Source organism: Lolium perenne, chromosome 6 (genome assembly GCF_019359855.2).
Source record: "Lolium perenne isolate Kyuss_39 chromosome 6, Kyuss_2.0, whole genome shotgun sequence".
Classification (NCBI taxonomy): domain Eukaryota; kingdom Viridiplantae; phylum Streptophyta; class Magnoliopsida; order Poales; family Poaceae; genus Lolium; species Lolium perenne.
In genome coordinates this window covers 264,356,792-264,375,579 of record NC_067249.2, presented here as the reverse complement: position 1 = coordinate 264,375,579, position 18,788 = coordinate 264,356,792, and the positions used below count along the sequence as shown (strand labels likewise).

General features: G+C 43.8%; 1 protein-coding gene, 1 long non-coding RNA gene and 1 pseudogene across 4 annotated transcripts; 1 reads left to right on the top strand and 2 right to left on the bottom strand.

Annotated features, from left to right (window-relative positions):
- The first annotated feature begins 6,233 nt into the window (after positions 1-6,233).
- Positions 6,234-12,618, top strand: LOC127305460 (uncharacterized). Of its 3 annotated transcripts, none has more exons than XR_007853953.2 (8): positions 6,234-6,543; positions 6,651-6,770; positions 6,855-7,114; positions 7,733-7,800; positions 7,890-7,937; positions 8,014-8,110; positions 8,391-8,549; positions 12,059-12,618. It is a non-coding gene; the product is annotated as an uncharacterized lncRNA (long non-coding RNA). The 3 variants fall into 3 exon arrangements; XR_007853955.2 differs by having other exon boundaries at positions 7,186-7,800; XR_011746240.1 differs by having other exon boundaries at positions 6,855-7,800.
- Positions 8,561-11,912, bottom strand: LOC127305455 (wall-associated receptor kinase 2). The gene is made up of 3 exons (XM_051335872.2): positions 10,964-11,912; positions 10,695-10,868; positions 8,561-10,167 (listed from the first exon to the last, which is right to left on the bottom strand). Exons 1-3 carry the CDS (start codon positions 11,889-11,891, stop codon positions 8,972-8,974), a joined length of 2,298 nt encoding a protein of 765 aa, XP_051191832.2. The 5' UTR covers positions 11,892-11,912; the 3' UTR covers positions 8,561-8,971.
- Positions 12,619-13,448: 830 nt separating the features above from the next.
- LOC127305456 (wall-associated receptor kinase 1-like) lies at positions 13,449-16,219 on the bottom strand (annotated as a pseudogene).
- Between the last annotated feature and the right edge of the window lie 2,569 nt (positions 16,220-18,788).

Genomic DNA, 18,788 nt, shown 5'->3' with positions numbered 1-18,788 from the left:
GTAGTCAGAACTGAATCAATAGAATGCTCAGATTTCATTATGAATATTGTGAAAACAAAAACTCCAACAGTAGAACATTTATGTTCTTTGCTGTCAACTGATTTGAATGAAGATTCTTTCACTGTGATTTTCATGCTCTTACTACTTACTGCTTTCATTGATCCAAATGCATCTGGAGTTGCAAGCCCTGCATATTATCCCAACTTGAAAGATATTTCTTCAATCCCAAGCCTAGACTGGTGTTCTTTCACACTTGATTGCCTGTTACGAGCTATAAAGAAATACCTGTTCAGGAAGAAGCAAAACATAGAGTTGGAATCTGGAGGTTGCAAGATACTACTAGTGGTAAATTAAATAGAAATCTTTAATTCATGTTAATTAAACTATATTTTATCATTCATTCAATATCAATCTAAGTTCATTGTTCATTTATTTTTTTGTCTGTAGATTTCATACTTCGAGTTTCTAATAACTTCAGAATTCAACTTGGGCAACAGTGTTCCAAGGTTACCACTGTGGACAACCCATGTCGTAAACTCATACATTGCTCTTGACTCACAACAAGGACATAGCAAAGGATTTGGGAGACTTGTTGTAAGTACTAACTATATGATTTAATCATGTTTCTAATTAAACATGCTTTTTTTCCAACTGAACACTATCTGTAAAAGTATAATAGAATTATTATTGGTTTTTTTATTATTTACTGTTTTTTTAAATTAATTTGTTTCCATTTTAATTTGCAGAGAAAGCATATAACATCTACACCATTCAAAGGAAGTAAACAGCAAATTGAAATGCCTTCTGAAATAAAAGATTACATGGAACTTAAATTTCAAAAAATTGCTTTATTTCAGGTAAGCTCTAAAGTCATATGATTTTTTACTTGCTAATGATTTTCCTTATTTGTTTACTTTTTAATGTTCATACTATCATATCTCATACAACTTATGCATTCATATTTTTTCAAAAATAAAGGACAAGAAGAGGCTCCAATCAATGGTTTCAAATTTCTTCCAGAAAATTGTTCAAAACTCCATTCCAATTGTTAACGGATATATAGATGACATGCAACTTGTTTCATCTTCAAGTAATAACCAAGAAGTTGAGCCTTTTTTGGGGAACGAGTTGCATTTTCCTGCTCAAACAAAAAAGAATGCAACAACTGAAGAAAACAAGTCAGAAATGGTTGTATACCAACAGAAGAAAAAAGTTTCAGAAGAAGAAATGGACCAATTCTTCCAGAATATGTTTTTTTTTCATAAAGTTCATGTCCCCAAAGACAACTACCATTCAAGATTTGAGTTAAATCAATTTCTAGATAGGTTCAGTGAAGGGTGTTCAATTCTAGAACCATCTGATGGATTCGATCTACCAAATTTTTATCCTGAGTATGAATCAACATTACTTCATCCGAAAGGCATGACATCACAGATAAGTGCAACTGATACATCTGTACAGTTCTCTGAATTCCTTAAACAATTTAAAGAAGGTAAGGCATTACTATCTACTTTTTGTCCCCTGTTGTTTATTTTTTTTCCTAGTACTTATCCTTACTTACTATTTTTTGTTCTACATATACATACAGAGCTATCTTTTGAAATAAAGAATCAAAGTACAAGTTACAAAGAGGACTGTAAGTTTTCTCTTGAGGATTTTCAGTTCTACTTGCCAAGCGAAGAAAAACAATTTCAAGGTAGATTTCTTATCGCTTTTTCATTTTTCCATGGATGGTTAACTAAATTTCAATACACACACAAAATTTATTTTTTAGTGCTACAACACTGTATTTAACTCTTTTTCCCTTTTCTTTTTATTTTTTGTGTAGGAAATGATGAGAAAATGAATAATCTTCTAAAAATGAAGAACGAAGATTGGAGGACAGAGAACATTTTCTCACATAATAACCAAAGAAGTAATTGACTTCAAATTTCTTTTTTATATACAACACCATACATATTCTTGAACATATATATTCAAACATGCATTACTAAATAATGATACAAACATAAATAGGTAATGTCACACCCCGAAGTAACTTGCAACCTACTGGCCAGAAAAAAGCTCAAGATGATAAATACGTTTTTTCTCTAAATGAAAGGCTTCTTGGGAAAAGAATTCCTGCAATTACTGATGAAAACAAAGGAATTTTTCCTTGTTTCAATCTATTCGAAGAAAACAATGCAAACATGTCTGGCCATACCTATTCCTCGGTATGTGTTTTATGCATTTTTACAGTTTTCATTTTCCAATTTGAATAGGAATTGATCAACTCTTCTACATACTGTTTTTTACTGTACAGCCAGGATCAAAACTGAAAGCAATTGACCCTCTATTACACATGGTCCTTGATCAATGTGGCCAAGAAATATTAGGAGGCCAAAGTAGTATCAAGTTAAAAACTCCTTTCATTCCTAGCAGCTCAATGAAAATGCAACATGTACAAACTCCGCAACAAGTTATTTTTGCCACTGCATATGAGCATGAATTTTACACAAAACTTACAAGCTCAAAATGTGATAACAGGTATGTGTTCCAATAACTTCATGTGTAAACTAATTTTCATGTTTTGCTAAGTTACAAAAAATAGCTGTTTTACAAAAACATATTCTTTTTTTTTGTCAGCCCAAGAATTTTTGAAATTAAAAGTGTATGGGTAGACCAGAGAACGTTGGCTTTATCTATGAATACAGGCGGTTGGATTCACCCCTGTGTAATGGATTGCTATGGCATGTTAACTTCGACCGAGCAAATTCATCGTAGAAAAGAAGGAAAATTTGGTGACAAAGATATTCTCATGCATGTCGTCATAAAAGAAGTCACGGTTTGTATATTCTTTTACCAAATCATATTTTCCACACGACATTTTTACCCTCTTTTTTTTTACTGGATGATCTCAACAGAAGCTATTAGCGTGTTTTCCAATTTAATTTCCATTCATTTATCCTTTTTGACTTCGCACAGAAATTACTGAGGGACCCCAATTTGGATTGTTCTAATCCAGAATATAAAAGGATTTTCTCACTAGATTATGTTGGATACAGATTGGAAAACGCAGGGCTGGTATATTTCTTTTTTATCATTCAGCTTTTTCACCCTCAATATATATTTGACAGAATCGCTCTTTTAATTTTGTAATAAAATATTAATTAATTTTTTTCACATCAAATATATGTAGGTACACATTCCATGTCCAATTGGAAAAGAGTGGATACTTATTGTCGCAAACTTCATTGATAAATCATTTGATGTGTTAAATCCTGATTCCTCAGTAGGAAAGTTCTCCACAGTAGTTAACACTGTGATATTCAATTTCAAACAACTATTTGTCAAATGTTATCCTGGTTGCTTCAAGTTCAACATACATGATTTTAGTGTTAAGTATGTTCATGTGCCAAAGCAAAACTTTAGGTGAATACAGTCCCTTCTGTTTTTATTCAAAACTTTTAATATTGTTTTATACATAAGCTTACCATGGCATTGCCATTTTTTTCGTTTTTGGAGCACAGGTATGATTCTGGAATTTTTGTGATCCAATATATGAGATGCTACAATGGAGTTGAAGTACAACAATTCTCAAATGTAACTTATTCTGTCCATTATAATTTTGTACTTTCTGCTCCTGAAAAAAACAATAGTAAATCTGGATTTCTTATTTTTTGGTTTTCAAATAAAAGGTTGACTTGCAAGCAATTCGTGAAAAAGTCTCATGCCAGCTAGTGATAAACAAATTTAATGAGCAACAGGTGCCAATAGCACGAGATTTCATTTCGAAGCATGTAAGTATATATATTTTTTAGTAATATATCAATTTCTGTGCACTGACCATATAGAATCCAACAGCACGAGATTTCATTTTTTATGTAAAGTGTGTTCATTCTTTTTTCACAGGCTCCACATCTTCTTCATTGATTACGTTAGCAATTTATTTTCAAGGAGACAGATGATGTATTTAAAATTGTAAGTGCCTTCAAGTTACTATTTTTCTGTCTGAATTGCTATCTCATATTCATTAAATCCAACTATGTTTCTTCTTCTCTGGAACGCGTCGTGCACATGATCTATCGCTTAATTAGCGTTCAGTCCATAGAATACAACGCATAGCCCCCATTTTCTACATCCGTCGTTTTGCTGCTTCGAATAATAAATGTGTAGCTCTGTTTCGAGATCCCACTATGTTTTCTTTTTTCTATCAATCGTTTTTTGGATGCCGATAACTATAACACTGTTTCCAGCTTAAGCAGCTTCATACATTTAGTAATCCGCCCTCCAGTTTGACTGACAATGACAAACGTTTTGTTAATGCTTCAGTTTTTCATGTTCTGTACTACATAGTAGACTTGCTTCAGGTTTATCAAACATTTCACCATCAGGAATTTCCTAACTTCTTTGTAATATCTTATTTCAAATGTAGCTTTCCAGAGAAGCATGCAGATGATCATCTTTGTCAAGTTACAAGCACTGATATGTTCTTTGCGAGAGGTTCTCACCATTTGAGTTTTCATATATCAGATGAACAAATTTTGACATCACGAGACAGTTTTCCCTTGTAATAAACATATTTTTCCATACATCTTTGTCTTATGTAGCTTATTTGTCTTATGTATACTTGGCATTTCAAGTAGACAGATTTTCCATGTACCTGTAACTTTTTTTCATGTTTTGTGATTGCTGAATTTACAAGTTACATTGATCTAATAACGCTTCTTACTTTTGATCTTTTTCAGTTTGTTTGAATATACTCATGTATGATATTTTTTTAAAAGAAAATAAAAACATATGGAAAAAAATCACTTTTTTAAAAATTTAAAATATGCAAAGAAACAGTAACCTGAAAAAATAAGTATTTGACGAAACGGGAATCTATTTCTTTTTTTTTCGTTTAATTCTGATTTCGTACATTTTTTTTACAAAAGATCTACGAACTGAAGCAAATACGAACTGAAAAAATCGTACTCGTCACTGTCTAGTTCGTCACCGAAATACGAACTGAAAAAATCGGGAACTGAGAATCGAACTCGTGACATTCTATTTCGTCCGGGAACTGAGGACAGCCAGGCGGAATCGTGGGCCGGCCCAACAACGGACGGGGGGTGGTCGGTGCGTCGCTAGGCACCGACCAGGTCGGTGAAAAGCACCCCCCTCTTCATCCTCCTGGCCTCCTCCAGTCCAGAAAATTACGGAGAATCAAGTGCGGCTCCTATCTCGCCGGGCGACTCATCGGAGGTTTTTGACCCGTGCCCCCTCCTCGCCGGTCCCAGACCCGCTGCGGCAGTGCCGCTGACTCCGCCAGGCGCGAAGCATCGCCACCCCTTCTCGCCCTCGCGCGACGGCCATCGAGGCGCTCCTTTTTCAGGTACCGATGGGCGATGGCTCCTTGCACTGCATTCCATCATGGGTGCGCGCGCGAGCGAGCTCAGTGTTTGAGTGCGTGTCACTGTTTGCTCCTCACGTCCCGCCAAGTGTTTGCGTGTTTGCCGCTGTGGCTTCTTACTCGGTTCGATCGCTCATCACACATCATGCCACCAGGGACGGGGAAGGCGCGCGACGTTAAATATCAGGCCTGAAATGGTAGTCTGACAACGTTAAATATGTATTTGCAAGCTCAATGGGGGTTCTGACTTCTGAGTTTCGTGTGTCTGCTGTTGCAGGGAACCGACCCGGCTCTGGCTGGCGAACAGTCCAAGGGTGGCATATCTGGGAGCTCTTCAGCGAGGCCCATCGGAGTAAGTAATTAGTCTATCCTCCCTTGTTTTAATCAAATTTAGTGTCACGTCTGCGCTACAAACTCTGCCGGTTATCACTGAACCTGTGCTAGTTTGTGTCACGATGTCCGAGCAATTTCAGTTACACTGATGTATTCCCATAGATTTGTTGCTCAGTAAATGATGATTTAGGTTGTCTGTTTTCGTGGCTTGTGTCTTGCACATGTCCTGTAGCTTCAGAAACAGTGGCTTGCAGGCTGTGCCCATGGAGGAGCTGAAGAAATTGCAAGATGAAAATAAGCAATTCTGTTGGAAAGGCAAGCGGTGAAAAAACCTATGTTGGCAAAAAGAGAATGAAGAAACTATTGTAGGAACTGGAATGTCTAGCCTAAAAAGGGAACCTGAAAGTGAAATTGCATGATTTTAGCACTTCAATGCTGATTGGTATTGCTATAGTTAGATGAAAAAAATATAGCACATACCTAAAATGGTATACCGTTCGCCTTTCTCTTCCCTTTACATATTTCTTGTTCTCATCGTCTCTGGAGACCCCTTTGCATGGTTGCCATAAATTACTGTGGTCGACATTATTGTCTGCATCGATACAACCGATGCAATCAAAATTTATGTCGCATAGGCAGTAGCTACATGAACTTGGCATCTGTCTTAAGCTCTTGATGTCCTCTACTGTACCTCTTTCGATGACCTACTAGAGGATACATTTCCAGGGAGGGATTGTTTACTCAAATAGAGTTGCGTTGATGGCCTCAACCCATCCGAGGGGTGTCCTTATCCAAGGCTTGGGACATGGATCGGAAGTAACATTAATTACGCATAGGTAATCATTCTTGTTTAGCTTTCTACATGAATTTCATCGTTGCAGGCTAAGAAGTCTCCCATCACAGCTAGGAATTGTTTGTTTCTTACATGCACTTTGCTATCCAGAGAGAAGGTATTGGTTGCTTCTCATGGTTTGGCTGGCGAACTTTGGGATCCATCCATAGACATTTATCTTCCTCGGTGGTATTCTCTTAATGATATTGAAGGGAAATCACTTTGCAAAAGGTACTTCAGCAATGCCTTGGATTCCATAGTTGTTCATCTGATGTGGTATGTAACTCACTGCTTTGCAATGAATCCATTTTTTAGCTGTTTCAGTGAAATCGCACGAAGCACAAGCCATTTTTAGGTAGGATGTATCCAGAAGTTGATTCAGTTATTGACAATCTTAAGAAAGCAGTTCATATTGCAAAGGGCAGAGGAGCCCAGGTTTGTGTTATTAACCTGCACTTGCATTCTGTATGGACCTTAACAGTCAGGTCTTCTATTAGCATATTTACCACTCTACAGGTAATGGGAAACAAGGTGTTTGCCGTGAACTCAACTGTGCGCACATCGAAGAAATATAGGTAAAAACATGTTATGTCTAACATAAGAAACTTGTTTAAGCTTGACATCTCATGTCATACAATATATATAGGATCATTCAATTTATTTATCATTTGGTCCAGTCTACCAAGTAGGGAGAGGGAATAGCATTTATCGATACATACGGTGAGGCACTGGCACATTTAACATTTGCAGATTCTGATATCATATTTGTTCTACCTTTGATGATACAGTGCTGCAAATGGCGGTATGCAAAACAAGTTTGTTTTCCAGTTTCTGTTAGCAAGCTAAGGCTCAATTCATAAGTGTGCCCGGGATTCAGAAAAGTCAGTATCAAACGATTGTGATAGAACAAGGGAACAATCAAAACAGTCTATAGCTGTTTCAGTATCTTCACCTGCTGAGGTAGATCAAAATGATATATGCGCACTATGAACAGCACTCTCTCATACATTTAAGATGGCATACTCATATGTAATATCAATTGATAAACATATCATCGATGGCCATTATTTTTATGTGCATACAGTGGTTTATTCCGCTTCTGCTAATATGCTCTTTGTGCATATTATAATCATCTTACATAAAGCACAATGTTGCTGTCATATGTTTCCACCCACCGCTATGTCTCTTTGCAGGCATATGAAGGCAATAAAGTATGGATCTGCCCCCCAATACAGATAAATTTTCCCAGTGATGGTTACAGGTAACAGCTAACAGCCACACAATATTTACTTGGGCAGTTCCCTCCCTCCCTTGGATATAATTTAGATGAAATGTTTTATGTGTCAATAGGAAGTCAAAAGGGCATGGCTACAACAGAAGGTCATTTTATGGATCAATGTAAGCTTTTACATCAGTTGATTAGCATTTATATGTTGTAACATATGGTTTAGAGCTTTAATTTACTTGTGACCAGAAAATCTGGCCGTCATGCGCTACCAAAACTAGCAATGTCTCAGTACATCATCTCTACATTTTGAGCGATGTCTTTTTCTCAAGCTCTTGATGGCATCGTAAGTTCACAATCTCCTTGGCACTAGATCTTTTTTAGAGAACATGGCACTAGCTTTCATGTCACAGTATTGTAAATTTCTGATTTATGTACAACTAATCATCTCTGGATAAATCAATTAAGGGAAGTTTTGAACCATCAGTGTAAACCAAGTTTGCAGTTAATCAGTCAGAAACCGAAATCTATCCGAATAAGCTATACTCTGAACATCGTTGCTTTGAACATAGCTAACATAGTTCATACCAGGACATAGCTTACATAAATTTCTCTCCATTATGCAGAAGAATGACCGTTCTTGGTGGGATTTGCGCATTAAGGATGCGATGGCAAAAGGTTTAGCATGGAACGCTCAGTGCTATGACATACATTGGGAAGCTTATTTCTCTGCTAGGAAGCACTGTCAGAGAAGTTCATGGGACACCAGTTCCCCAGTTGAAAAGGTACAACTTCTTATAGGCAAAGTTTGGATTTAGCCCGCAAATAAAGTTAAGAGTTTTATTTGTGTATTGGTCACCTAATCAAGAAATGCTGAAAAATGATTTGCAATTCCCTTCTGTAAAATGTATAAAGTTTCCATCCTAATAAGTGATTGCAAGTTCTCTTTGCATCCTGTTGCTTGTAACGTCGTTTAAACAGAAAAAGGGGTGGCAAATTAACGGGCATAGTTGCATATTATTGGTTTAGATCATTTCTACAATTTCACTGAATTGTACAACCAGTATGAGGTTTAAATCTTTGCTTGTGTTCAGTTTTCTGCAACTGTCATATGTGCATTTCTTTTCTTGCATTGAAAAGAATTCATATCTGAAAGGATATGCAGACTGAAAGGATATGCAGAATGAATGCCAAAATATATTTCCATCTATGAGCTAAAGCTGTATGTACTGCCTCCATCAAAATCAAGGACGCAATCCTGTGTGAACCTGTATTCCACATTCCGTTGTTCCATGTCGAGCAAGCTCTGTGTCTCATCCGTGTTGGCATCTGCTTGATCCCACGGGTGTAGCTGGTATCTCCTCAGCATCTCTAGCCTCTCTGCAACCTCCTTCATTGTCGGCCTTTCCTGTCCACACATGTTCAAGCATCTCATGATGAGGTGCGTGATCACTTCGAGCGTTTCAATTCTCATCTCATTCCTCACTTGGCTGTCCAGAAGCTCTTGGTGCTGGCCTACCTGAACTGCCATCATGAAGCATAAAACAAGGCTTCTATCTTCCTCTGGCCCGTCGAAGTACAGTGCCTTCTTCTTTGTCAGAAGCTCCAACAGGACGACACCAAAGCTGTACACATCACTCTTCTCAGTCAGCCGGCATGTCATTAGGTATTCTGGATCAAGGTAACCACATGTTCCCTGCACCAATGTCGCCATCTTGGCCTCATCAGTTGGTGCCAGTTTTGATGCTCCGAAATCTGAAACTTTAGCTGTGAGCTTGTCGTCCAACAAAATGTTTGCCGTCTTGACGTCTCCATGGAGAATAGGAGGTGAGGCCGAAGAATGCATGTATGCTAGTGCCTCGGCTGACTCCACTGCTATCCGAAGACAGGTTTCAAAGGATGCGCCAGAGTCGATGCCCTTACTGCCATGGATGTAGTGGTATAGGGTACCGTTTGAGACATACTCATAGACCAATATGGGCACTTCTACTTCAAGGCAGCATCCGAGCAGCTTGACGACATTTTTGTGGTTGATCTGGGAGAGGATGAACATCTCCATCGCGAATTCCTTGGTCAGGGCTTCCTCTATCATCTTTGACTTCTTGATTGCCACCACTGTATTGTCCTCAAGGACACCCTTGTAGACAATGCCGTGCCCGCCGCGACCAAGAACACAGTCAGAAGCAAAGTGGTTGGTAGCCTTCTCGAGGTCTTCCTTAGAAAAGATCTTGAACCCACCGGCGCAGTTGCCTGTGCCATTGTAGGAGCTCATCTGCTGCTGCAGGAAGACGCCTCCATTTAGTTCGAAGAACTTGTGCTTTGCCCTGATAAACTTCCTCTTCTGGATCCCCAGGTAGAGCCAGAAGCACATGAACACTGGCAAGAACACTCCAACACTGGCTCCTGAGTACGACATTGGATAACTATAAGTTTTCCGACAACAAGGTTGCAGGAGCAACTAAAGGGAAAGAAGTTTCGCTTCAGTGACTTGATGCTTTCAAGTCTCACCGTGACTTGGTGATAGCATCCATCATCTATCTCAGATTCAACGTTTCAGATTGCGTCTGATTTTGAACTAAAATAGTTAAAAATTATTCAGAAACTTTTGAAAATATTCCAGTAAATTGTAGATGCCTCGTTCTAAAATCTGTAATATTTCATCCCATTTGGATGCCTATCTTGTGATTAAATAGCTTTTTACGTATTTGAGCACTAGTTTAAACTAAATACATATTTATAACCACAAACCTTTAATTCAAATGAAATAAAACTCCACCGGAATATTAATCTTGATTTACTAGAATTTTTTCTGGGAAGCTTTAATTATATAGATCAAATTCTAAATCAATCGGGTACGTTGGATGAGAGATAGATGGTAGATAATGGCACCAAGTCACGGTGAGATTTGAAGCTGTGTCCTGTCTGTTTACCTGTAACTAGTTTCAGTGCGAAGGTGAAACTGTCCTTTGGCCGGCAACCATTCTTCCAGGTGGCATTTCCATTAGTCCCAGGAGGACATTGGCAAGTGTAGCTTCCCGGAGTATTTGTGCAGACACCGTAGCATGGTTCCTCTTGCTTTTCTATGCGTTCGCACTCGTCGATGTCTTCCGTTTGACAAAACAATTCATCAGACAGCGTGTTAAACATGGCAGCAGTTGAGTAGTGTTGAAATTCCAATAAGATATATCTGTGTGCATACCTCTACATCCGTCTTCTAGATAGGGGTTGCCCTCATACCCTTTGGAGCAGTTGCACTGGTACCCAGCGCCGTTTATGGATTTGACGCAATGGCTGGCCACGCTCCGGCACGCGTAGTCAGTTTTGTTGAGCCTGGCGGTGCTGCAGTTGTCGACGTTCCGGACCGCCCAGTCGAGGATGATGGGCACGGTAAGGTTGTCGGTCCGGTTGAGGTGCTTGTCGACGTTGTTGTACCTGGTACTCAACCACTCGGTATCCACCAGGAACACGTAGCGGCAGGTCGTGGTGGTTGTATACAAGATTGGGTCTCCGTCCTTCTTTTGCACGTCGAGCAGGTATGGCTCGAAGTACCCAACAGCGCTGGGTATGGCGCTCTGGCAGCAGGCGACGCCCGTGCATGACCCTGGCATGGCGTACTGCAACGGCCTGCATATGGACATGCAGCCACTGACGTAGTAGCCGGTGGGGTCGACGAAGTAGCCGTGGCTGGGGCAGCCGAGCGCGACGAGGCGGTTCCTTGTTGCGGAGAAGAGGTAGTGGCTGCTGGAGAGCACAGTAGCCCCATCACGGCTCTGGTTGACGCTGACACCTTTGTTGTCGTAGCAGTAGCGCGTCGCTTTGAGCTTTGCCTGAACCTCGCCGGTGGCGATGGACAGGTTCGTGATCCGGATGTCATAGCCAACCGCGGTGAGCCACGGGGTGGCATGGGAGTCGTCGCACTTGAGCTGGAAGCCACCTTTGCCATCATCACGGTAGCAACCGTCGCCGATGCCAAAGGGGTAGGGGACTGTGATGTTGCCGCACTTTTCGCGGCAGCCCGGCCGCACGACCTGCGGAGGTGGTGGCGGCTTCTGTTGCTCTTGGGCCGAGACTTCTGCCAGTGGCAGTAGTAACAGCAGCAAGAGGTGCACCACAGGTGCGATCGCCATTTTTGCTCTGTTAGTATGCTCTGACTGCTGGGAGGGAGTGGGAAGTGTGAGATGCTGAATCATGGAACGTTCATGTACGCGTGCAGGTTCTGAAAACTAATAACCTGTCACTAGCTAGGACCGGGTCAGTTGTACTACACAACACTAATGAATGGTATTTTTGTTAGGTGTTATATCTGGAGCACTGACTGGTGACGAGGCGACACCTACAGCAACCTTTGCCGTTTAGCCTATGGCAGAACTTGTTTAACAAGATCGCACCTGGCAGAGCCCTAGATGACGACACATGTCAATACAAGAGTTTCTGCTGGTTATTCTGAAATTTTGGCATGCATACCTGAAAAGAGAAGTTTTGGCTTGTAAATGATGGCTGAGAGTGAGCCGATTGTGTGACTGACGAGGCTACTCCCCCCTGCCACCTCCTGGGTTCATCAACGCGATCGGGGCATGATTTCTTCAGTGGCTTGTCTTCTTCGGCATCAAGATCCTGCACATGCTTCACATTCAATCTGCGACTGTTTCCATTGACGAGGTCTTGGGCATTTTCAGGCGTCATGTGTCTCATGTATTTCTCTGTTTGTTTGTTCATGTTCTTTCCCTTGCGAACTGATTTCTTCTGCCGTTCTGCGTCTTGTACCTCATTGGCCGTTTAGGACTTTACCAGCTTAAAGCTGTGCCTATGACCTTCTACCTAAGCAAAATGCTAGTGAAGCAGTGGTTAACCGAACTGCCGGCCCTCATTGGCCCCCTTCCATTATAAAAGGAACTTTGACCAAGCTATAATATATCTTCGTACTCCAGTCCAGCACGTCAGACAAATTAGTGTGCTCGCTTACAAGTGACGGCCAGCAACATATTTTTAGTTGGCAATCTTGGGAGTATATTTTCTTTTGGAACTTCTGGTTGGGAGTATCTCTGAGGGCAGGGCAGCAATCCTGTCGAACCTATCAGTCATGTCTAGCTGTCGTCTCGTGTTATATGAAACCCTTGATGTCATCACCACTCGTGGCGCTTTACCTCATATGACCACGTCAACGATATCCCAAGAAAGATTACTGTACTAGAGAAACCCTTGATGCCTGGCGACTTTTTCATGAGTCGCGCCCAGCAGGGGATGTGCACACACAATTTGCCCTCATCTCTTCACACACCCTACCTGTTCCATCTCCTCCCATTTTAGCAGTTTTTAAGTAAAATTTCAGCAACATTTTGATAATATTTCAGCGGTTCCTCAACATTTTGATCACATCAGTTTAGCAACATTTTAACATGATTTCAGCAACAAGGAGGATGATTTGACCTTTTAGATTCAGGAAACGGACACGGGAAGTCGGGAAGAAGTCATTTAACGGATAAAGATCAATGCTTTGAAGCCTGGATTTATATGTTATGCTTCTTTGCCTCATCTCCCATACTCCTGACGGAGTTACTGTGCTGGTTATAGAGGGCCTTCATCATCCTGGTGCTGGCATATCACGGTAATTGCTTTTATAGACTTTCTTTTCCTTTTTGTCGTTGCCTTTTTAATGCCATTCTAATGTGTTTTACCCCCAAAAGTTAGAACGCCTGCTATTCCTGGTCAAATAAAAGCTTCAACTTAAGAAAGTTTTTACATAAAAATTACTTTATACTACCTCATCTGAGTCGACTTTGTAAAAGAGTGACACAAACTATTAGAACGACCGACCTACGAGCTAAATGTGTATGTACTGCCCCCCTCTAAGTCAAGCACATCGTGGGGTCTGAACTTGTAATCTTGCTTTCTCTCAAGCAAGCTCTTCTCCTCATCCTCGTCCTCCAAAGCACCACCACCTGCCTGACCCCATGGACGCCGCTGGAATCTCCTCAATGCCTCCAGCCTCTCCGCGACCTCCTTCATCCCGGGCCGCTCCGCTCACGCACCGCATCACAAGGTTGGTGATCTCTTCCAGCGCCTCGGGCCCCATCTCCTTTCTCACCTGGCAATCCATGAGCTCGTCGTGTCGGCCAGCCTTCACCGCCATCACGAAGCGTGACACGAGGCTTCTATTTTCTTCCGGGCCATCGAAACAGAGCACTTTTTTCCTAGTCAGCAGCTCCAACAGCACGACGCCAAAGCTGTAGACGTCGCTCTTGTCGGTCAGCTGGCATGTCATAAGGTACTCCGGGTCCAGGTACCCGCAGGTGCCTTGCACTAGCGTGGCGATCTCGGCCTCGTCATTTGGAGCTAGCTTCGACGCCCCAAAGTCGGTTACTTTTGCGGTGAGGTTGCCGTCGAGCAGGATGTTGGCCGTCTTGACGTCTCCGTGGAGGATCGGTGGCAATGCTGACGAGTGCATGTACGCAAGCGCTTCTGCCGATTCTGCCGCGATCCGAAGACGAGTGTCCAAGGCCGTGTCGCTGTCGAGGCCCTTGCCGCCATGGACGTACTGGTAGAGAGTGCCGTTTGAAACATACTCGTACACCAACATCGGCACCTCCACCTCGAGGCAGCAACCAAGCAGCTTGACGACGTTCCGGTGATTGATTTGGGAGAGGATGAGCATCTCCCTCGCAAACTCCTTGGTCTCGGCCTCCTCCATCATCTTGGACTTCTTGATGGCCACCACCGAATTGTCCGCCAGGGCACCTCTGTAGACAATGCCGTGGCCACCACGACCAAGGATCTGATCGGCGGCGAAGTTGTTCGTTGCCTTCTTTAGCTCTTCGCTGGAGAATATCTTGAATCCGCTAGTGGATCCACCGGTGCTGCCATTGTATGACCTCATCTGCTGCTGCAAGATGATGCCTCCGTTGTGCTCGAAGAATTTCTGCTTTCTTCTCATGAGCTTGCTCTTCTGCAGCGTCAGGCAGAGGCAGCAGCACATGGACCCTAACAAGATCACTCCCGCGCCGACTCCTGAATTGACGTTTATTAGCTTGCATTACTCATAAGAAGAAATTGAGATGAGTAGAACATGGTGTAAATGTACCTGTAAGTACTTTGAGAGCTAAGGTGAACTTGTCGTTTGGTCGGCAACCATTCTTCACGGTGGGATCTCCACTTGTCTCCGGGTGGCACTGGCAAGTGTAGTTTCCCAGCGTGTTTGTGCAGACTCCATAGCACGGGTAGTCGTCTTTCAGTTGGCACTCGTCGATGTCTAATGTTTGCAAAACAATTTCAGCACTTGGTCAAGAAAAAATTATCAACAATACAGTAGCCTCTTTATAGAAAAAACAATTCAGCAGCGTCTTTATGGGAGAAAGACAATTCAGCAGCGTGGTCGACTTCGTGTTAGTGTCACGATGTGTACCTGCGCAACCACCATCAAGGTAGGGGTTGCCGTGAAAACCTGCTGAGCAGTTGCAACGGTACCCTGGCCCATTGGTGGAATCAAAGCACTCGCTGCGCATGCTCCGGCAGGCGAAGTCGGTGGCGTTGCGCCTGGCGGCGCTGCAGTTGCCGACGTTCCGGACGGCCCAGTCGAGCACGACGGGCACATCAAAATCATCGGCTCGGTCGAGGAAAACGCGGTCGCTGTAGGTGAACCACTCGGTGTCGACGAGGAAGACGTAGTGGCAGGAGGTGGCGTTTGTGGTGAAGGCGGACGAGTCGTCCTGCCCCTTGGGGAAGTTGCGCTGGTGCGGCTCGAAGAAGTCGATCCCGGGCGGTATCGCGCTCTGGCAGCACCCGACGCCGGTGCACGGGCCCGGCATGGCATACTGCGATGGCCGGCACACGGACATGCAGCCGCTGACGTAGTATCCGGCAGCGTCGACAAAGTAGCCGAGGTTGGGGCAGCCGAGCGCGACGAGGCGGTTCTTGGCGTCGGAGAAGCGGTACACACTGAAGACTAGGGCCATGGACGTGTCTCTACTCCTGCCGCCGATGAGCCCGTCCGTAGAGTTGAAGCACTCCCGCGTCGCGTTGAGGTAGGCCCGGGCCTCGCCGGCTGCAAGGGACAGTGCGGCGAGGCGGTGGTTGTAGCCTTCCACGGTGAGGCGTGGCGGTGAACTGCCGGAGTCGTCGCACTTGAGCGCGTAGCCACCTTGGCCGTCGTCGCGGTAGCAGCCAGCGCCGATGCCGAACGGGTACGGGACGGTGATGTTGCCGCACGTGTCGCGGCACCCCGGACGCACCATAGGCGGCTGCTGCTGCTGAGCCGACGCCGGTGCCACCACAAGCACATGTAGCAGCATCAGCAGCAACATCGCGGCCTCTATCTGGAGTCAGGGCTCCGGTTGATCTGCTTGGATATACTAGCTTAAGTGGGTTGCGGATGCAAGATATGAATGCCATGTCCTGTCTCGACCGGGATTGGTTTTGCTGACACTAAATGTCATCGGAAGAAAGTTGAGAGGGACGGGACAGGGAGACTGTCGTTGCCTAATCGACGGTACCTCGGAGGAGGGATCCTCACGAGGGGGAGAAGAAATAGGGGCCATAGGGCGGAGTACTCTCGGGACGGTGGTACGCGAGTTACCCAGCTTCGGAACACCTGCACGATGACAGGGCCTACTGCTTATGCGGAATTATCTGGGCGCTTTCGCGTTGTTACAATGAGTTGTGGTTGTCTCGCTTCTAGCTCGAGATCTCCCCTCAGGGCTTCCCGGATCCGGCTTATATAGGCGCACGGATCTAGGGTTTACATGGAGAGTCCTAGCCGGATTACAGGTCGCCTAACTACGGTACAAGGTCTTGCCGTGTACGTCAAGGATCTGCCTTCCTCCCTACGTCGTACTGGATCCGGGTTCCACATGGGCCTCCATGGATCCGGGTTACTCCTGGGCCTCCATGGATCCGGGTTCCACATGGACCTTCACGGATCCGACTTCCTCCGATGGTCGGTTGGGATCCGGCTTCCCTATCCTGGGCTGGACTTCATCCTTTAGGATCAACAGCAACTGGGCCGCCCGACGGGCCACACGCCACATCACCATCTATGGGCCACCCGGGCTTGCCGGATCTAGGCACTGTCGATGGTACACCCATGAAGTATACCCACAACAGTAGCCCCCAGAGTTCTCCAAGTTTCACCTGCTGTTTCCGCCTCACTAGTCCATCATGGTCTCCGGCAATATTGGTAACGCGGAGAAACTTGAAGAGCTCTAACTTCATATTTTCTTCTTTCCCAACTTTCAGTCGGAAAAAACCCTCATCCTGCGGGACTTCATCCATCGACAGTACATAACATGTCTCCGGGTTACTCCCCTGCTTGCGGACAAGAATTTGCTTGTCTTCACGCCGTTACCCGGAACCTTAAAAGATTCAAACGGTTCCGCCTATCTTGGCGCCATTTTCGCGTGATTTGAGCGGTAAGTTGAGGTGCGGATCCGACTACCAAAAATTAGGTGCGGATCCGGCTACCAAAAATTAGTTGCAGATCCGGCTACCAAATATATAGGTGCGGATCCGGCTACCAAATATATAGGTGCGGATCCGGCTAGTTAGCCCCCGAGCGTTGAGCCGGCTTGCTCCAAGGAGACTCGATGCTCAGAAACTTACCCCCCAAGCGTCAAGGCGGAAATTTTCCGGCTTGTTACTCAGAGAACTTCATCGATGTAGCCCCCGAGCGCCAAGGTGAATTTTCTTGAAAATCCGGCTTGGTGCTCTTAGAGTAGCTTTATCTTTATATGTGACTTAGGAAAAGCATAAATCCCAAGCATCTAGGCGGAAATTTCCAGCACTGATACCGAAAAGAAACACACTTTTCACCTAAGATCAAACCGCAGCCCCCGAGGGTTGGTTCCAGCTAAGCATAGCGGAATCAAGACTCAAGCTGCTTCTCCAGCTGTGCACGCCATGGATCCGCCTAACCTTCTCTCATTGGATCCGGCTAGCTTCACCTGGGGCTTCGCGCGATGCTAGATCTGCTTGAAAACACCTTAAATCGAGGACTGTTGTACGTCCAAGTGTCATGTACCTGATACATAAACATAAAAACATATTTGTATTAAATTGTTTCTTTGATCATGTTCAACGAACAAATGTAAGGCGGAACAAAAACGGCCTTTGAACAAATGTTTTAAAGCTGAAACTATGCAGCAGTTGAACAACATAAAACTGTCAAGGCGGAAAAAAACTCGACTATCTTGAACAGTTAATGTAATTTACATGTTTTAAGCAAGTGCTGGTTTATCCGTTCTTCTGGTTTATATGCTTGACTTTTCGCGAGACGGCAAACTTTAAACACAGAACATCTGCTGAGGCGATAGTGCTTAATAGCGAAACAATCAAGAACCTCAGAAACAGAGGCCGGCTTTAAGTACCGAGATGTCACTACTAAGGAATCCACACATAAAACAACAGAGAACGTGTAGGCCAGAAAACTCAAGCTAACGCCCGAAGGCGGAAATTTTGCAGCGTACTGGAGCCTTAAGCGGCAAAAACAGTACAAAGTTTTTCACGAGCGCGAGGCAAATCGTGGGAAAGATATGACCAACAGCGAAAGCGGTAAAAGACTCAGGATATGAGTGAACCAATCTTAATCTCATGATCATAAAATTTTAAAATTTAAATATAAATAGGGACTTAGCTGTTTGGAGCGGAGTCAAACGTCGGACGTGGCGGTTTTTCTTCGGCGTTCCGTCGAGCCGGTGCGAGATTGATTGTCGCAGTGGTCCTGTAGGTGCGGATCCACCTACCAAAATTTAGGTGTGGATCCGACTTCCAAAAATTTAGGTGCGGATCCACCTACCAAAACTTTGGCATGGATCCGGCTACAAAAATAGGTGCGGATCCACCTACCAAATTTTTGGTATGGATCCGGCTGCCAAAAACATAGGCGCGGATCCGGCAACCAAAAACATAGGTGCGGATCCGACTACCAAAAACGTAGGCGCGGATCCGGCTACCAAAACCAGAATTTGAAATTTCCGGGTCTAAGGCGGATTCTTCCGTGGAAAGCTCCAGCGACTCGGATCAGATCTTTGCAGCTG

Excerpts from the sequence above, each read along its gene's own strand:
- LOC127305455 (XM_051335872.2), bottom strand. The coding sequence starts at position 11,891 with ATGGCGATCGCACCTGTGGTGCACCTCTTGCTGCTGTTACTACTGCCA. Across the intron at positions 10,869-10,963 it reads TCTAGAAGACGGATGTAGAG|ACATCGACGAGTGCGAACGC; the intron begins GTATGCACACAG and ends GTCAAACGGAAG. Across the intron at positions 10,168-10,694 it reads CGCACTGAAACTAGTTACAG|GAGCCAGTGTTGGAGTGTTC; the intron begins GTAAACAGACAG and ends TGTCGTACTCAG.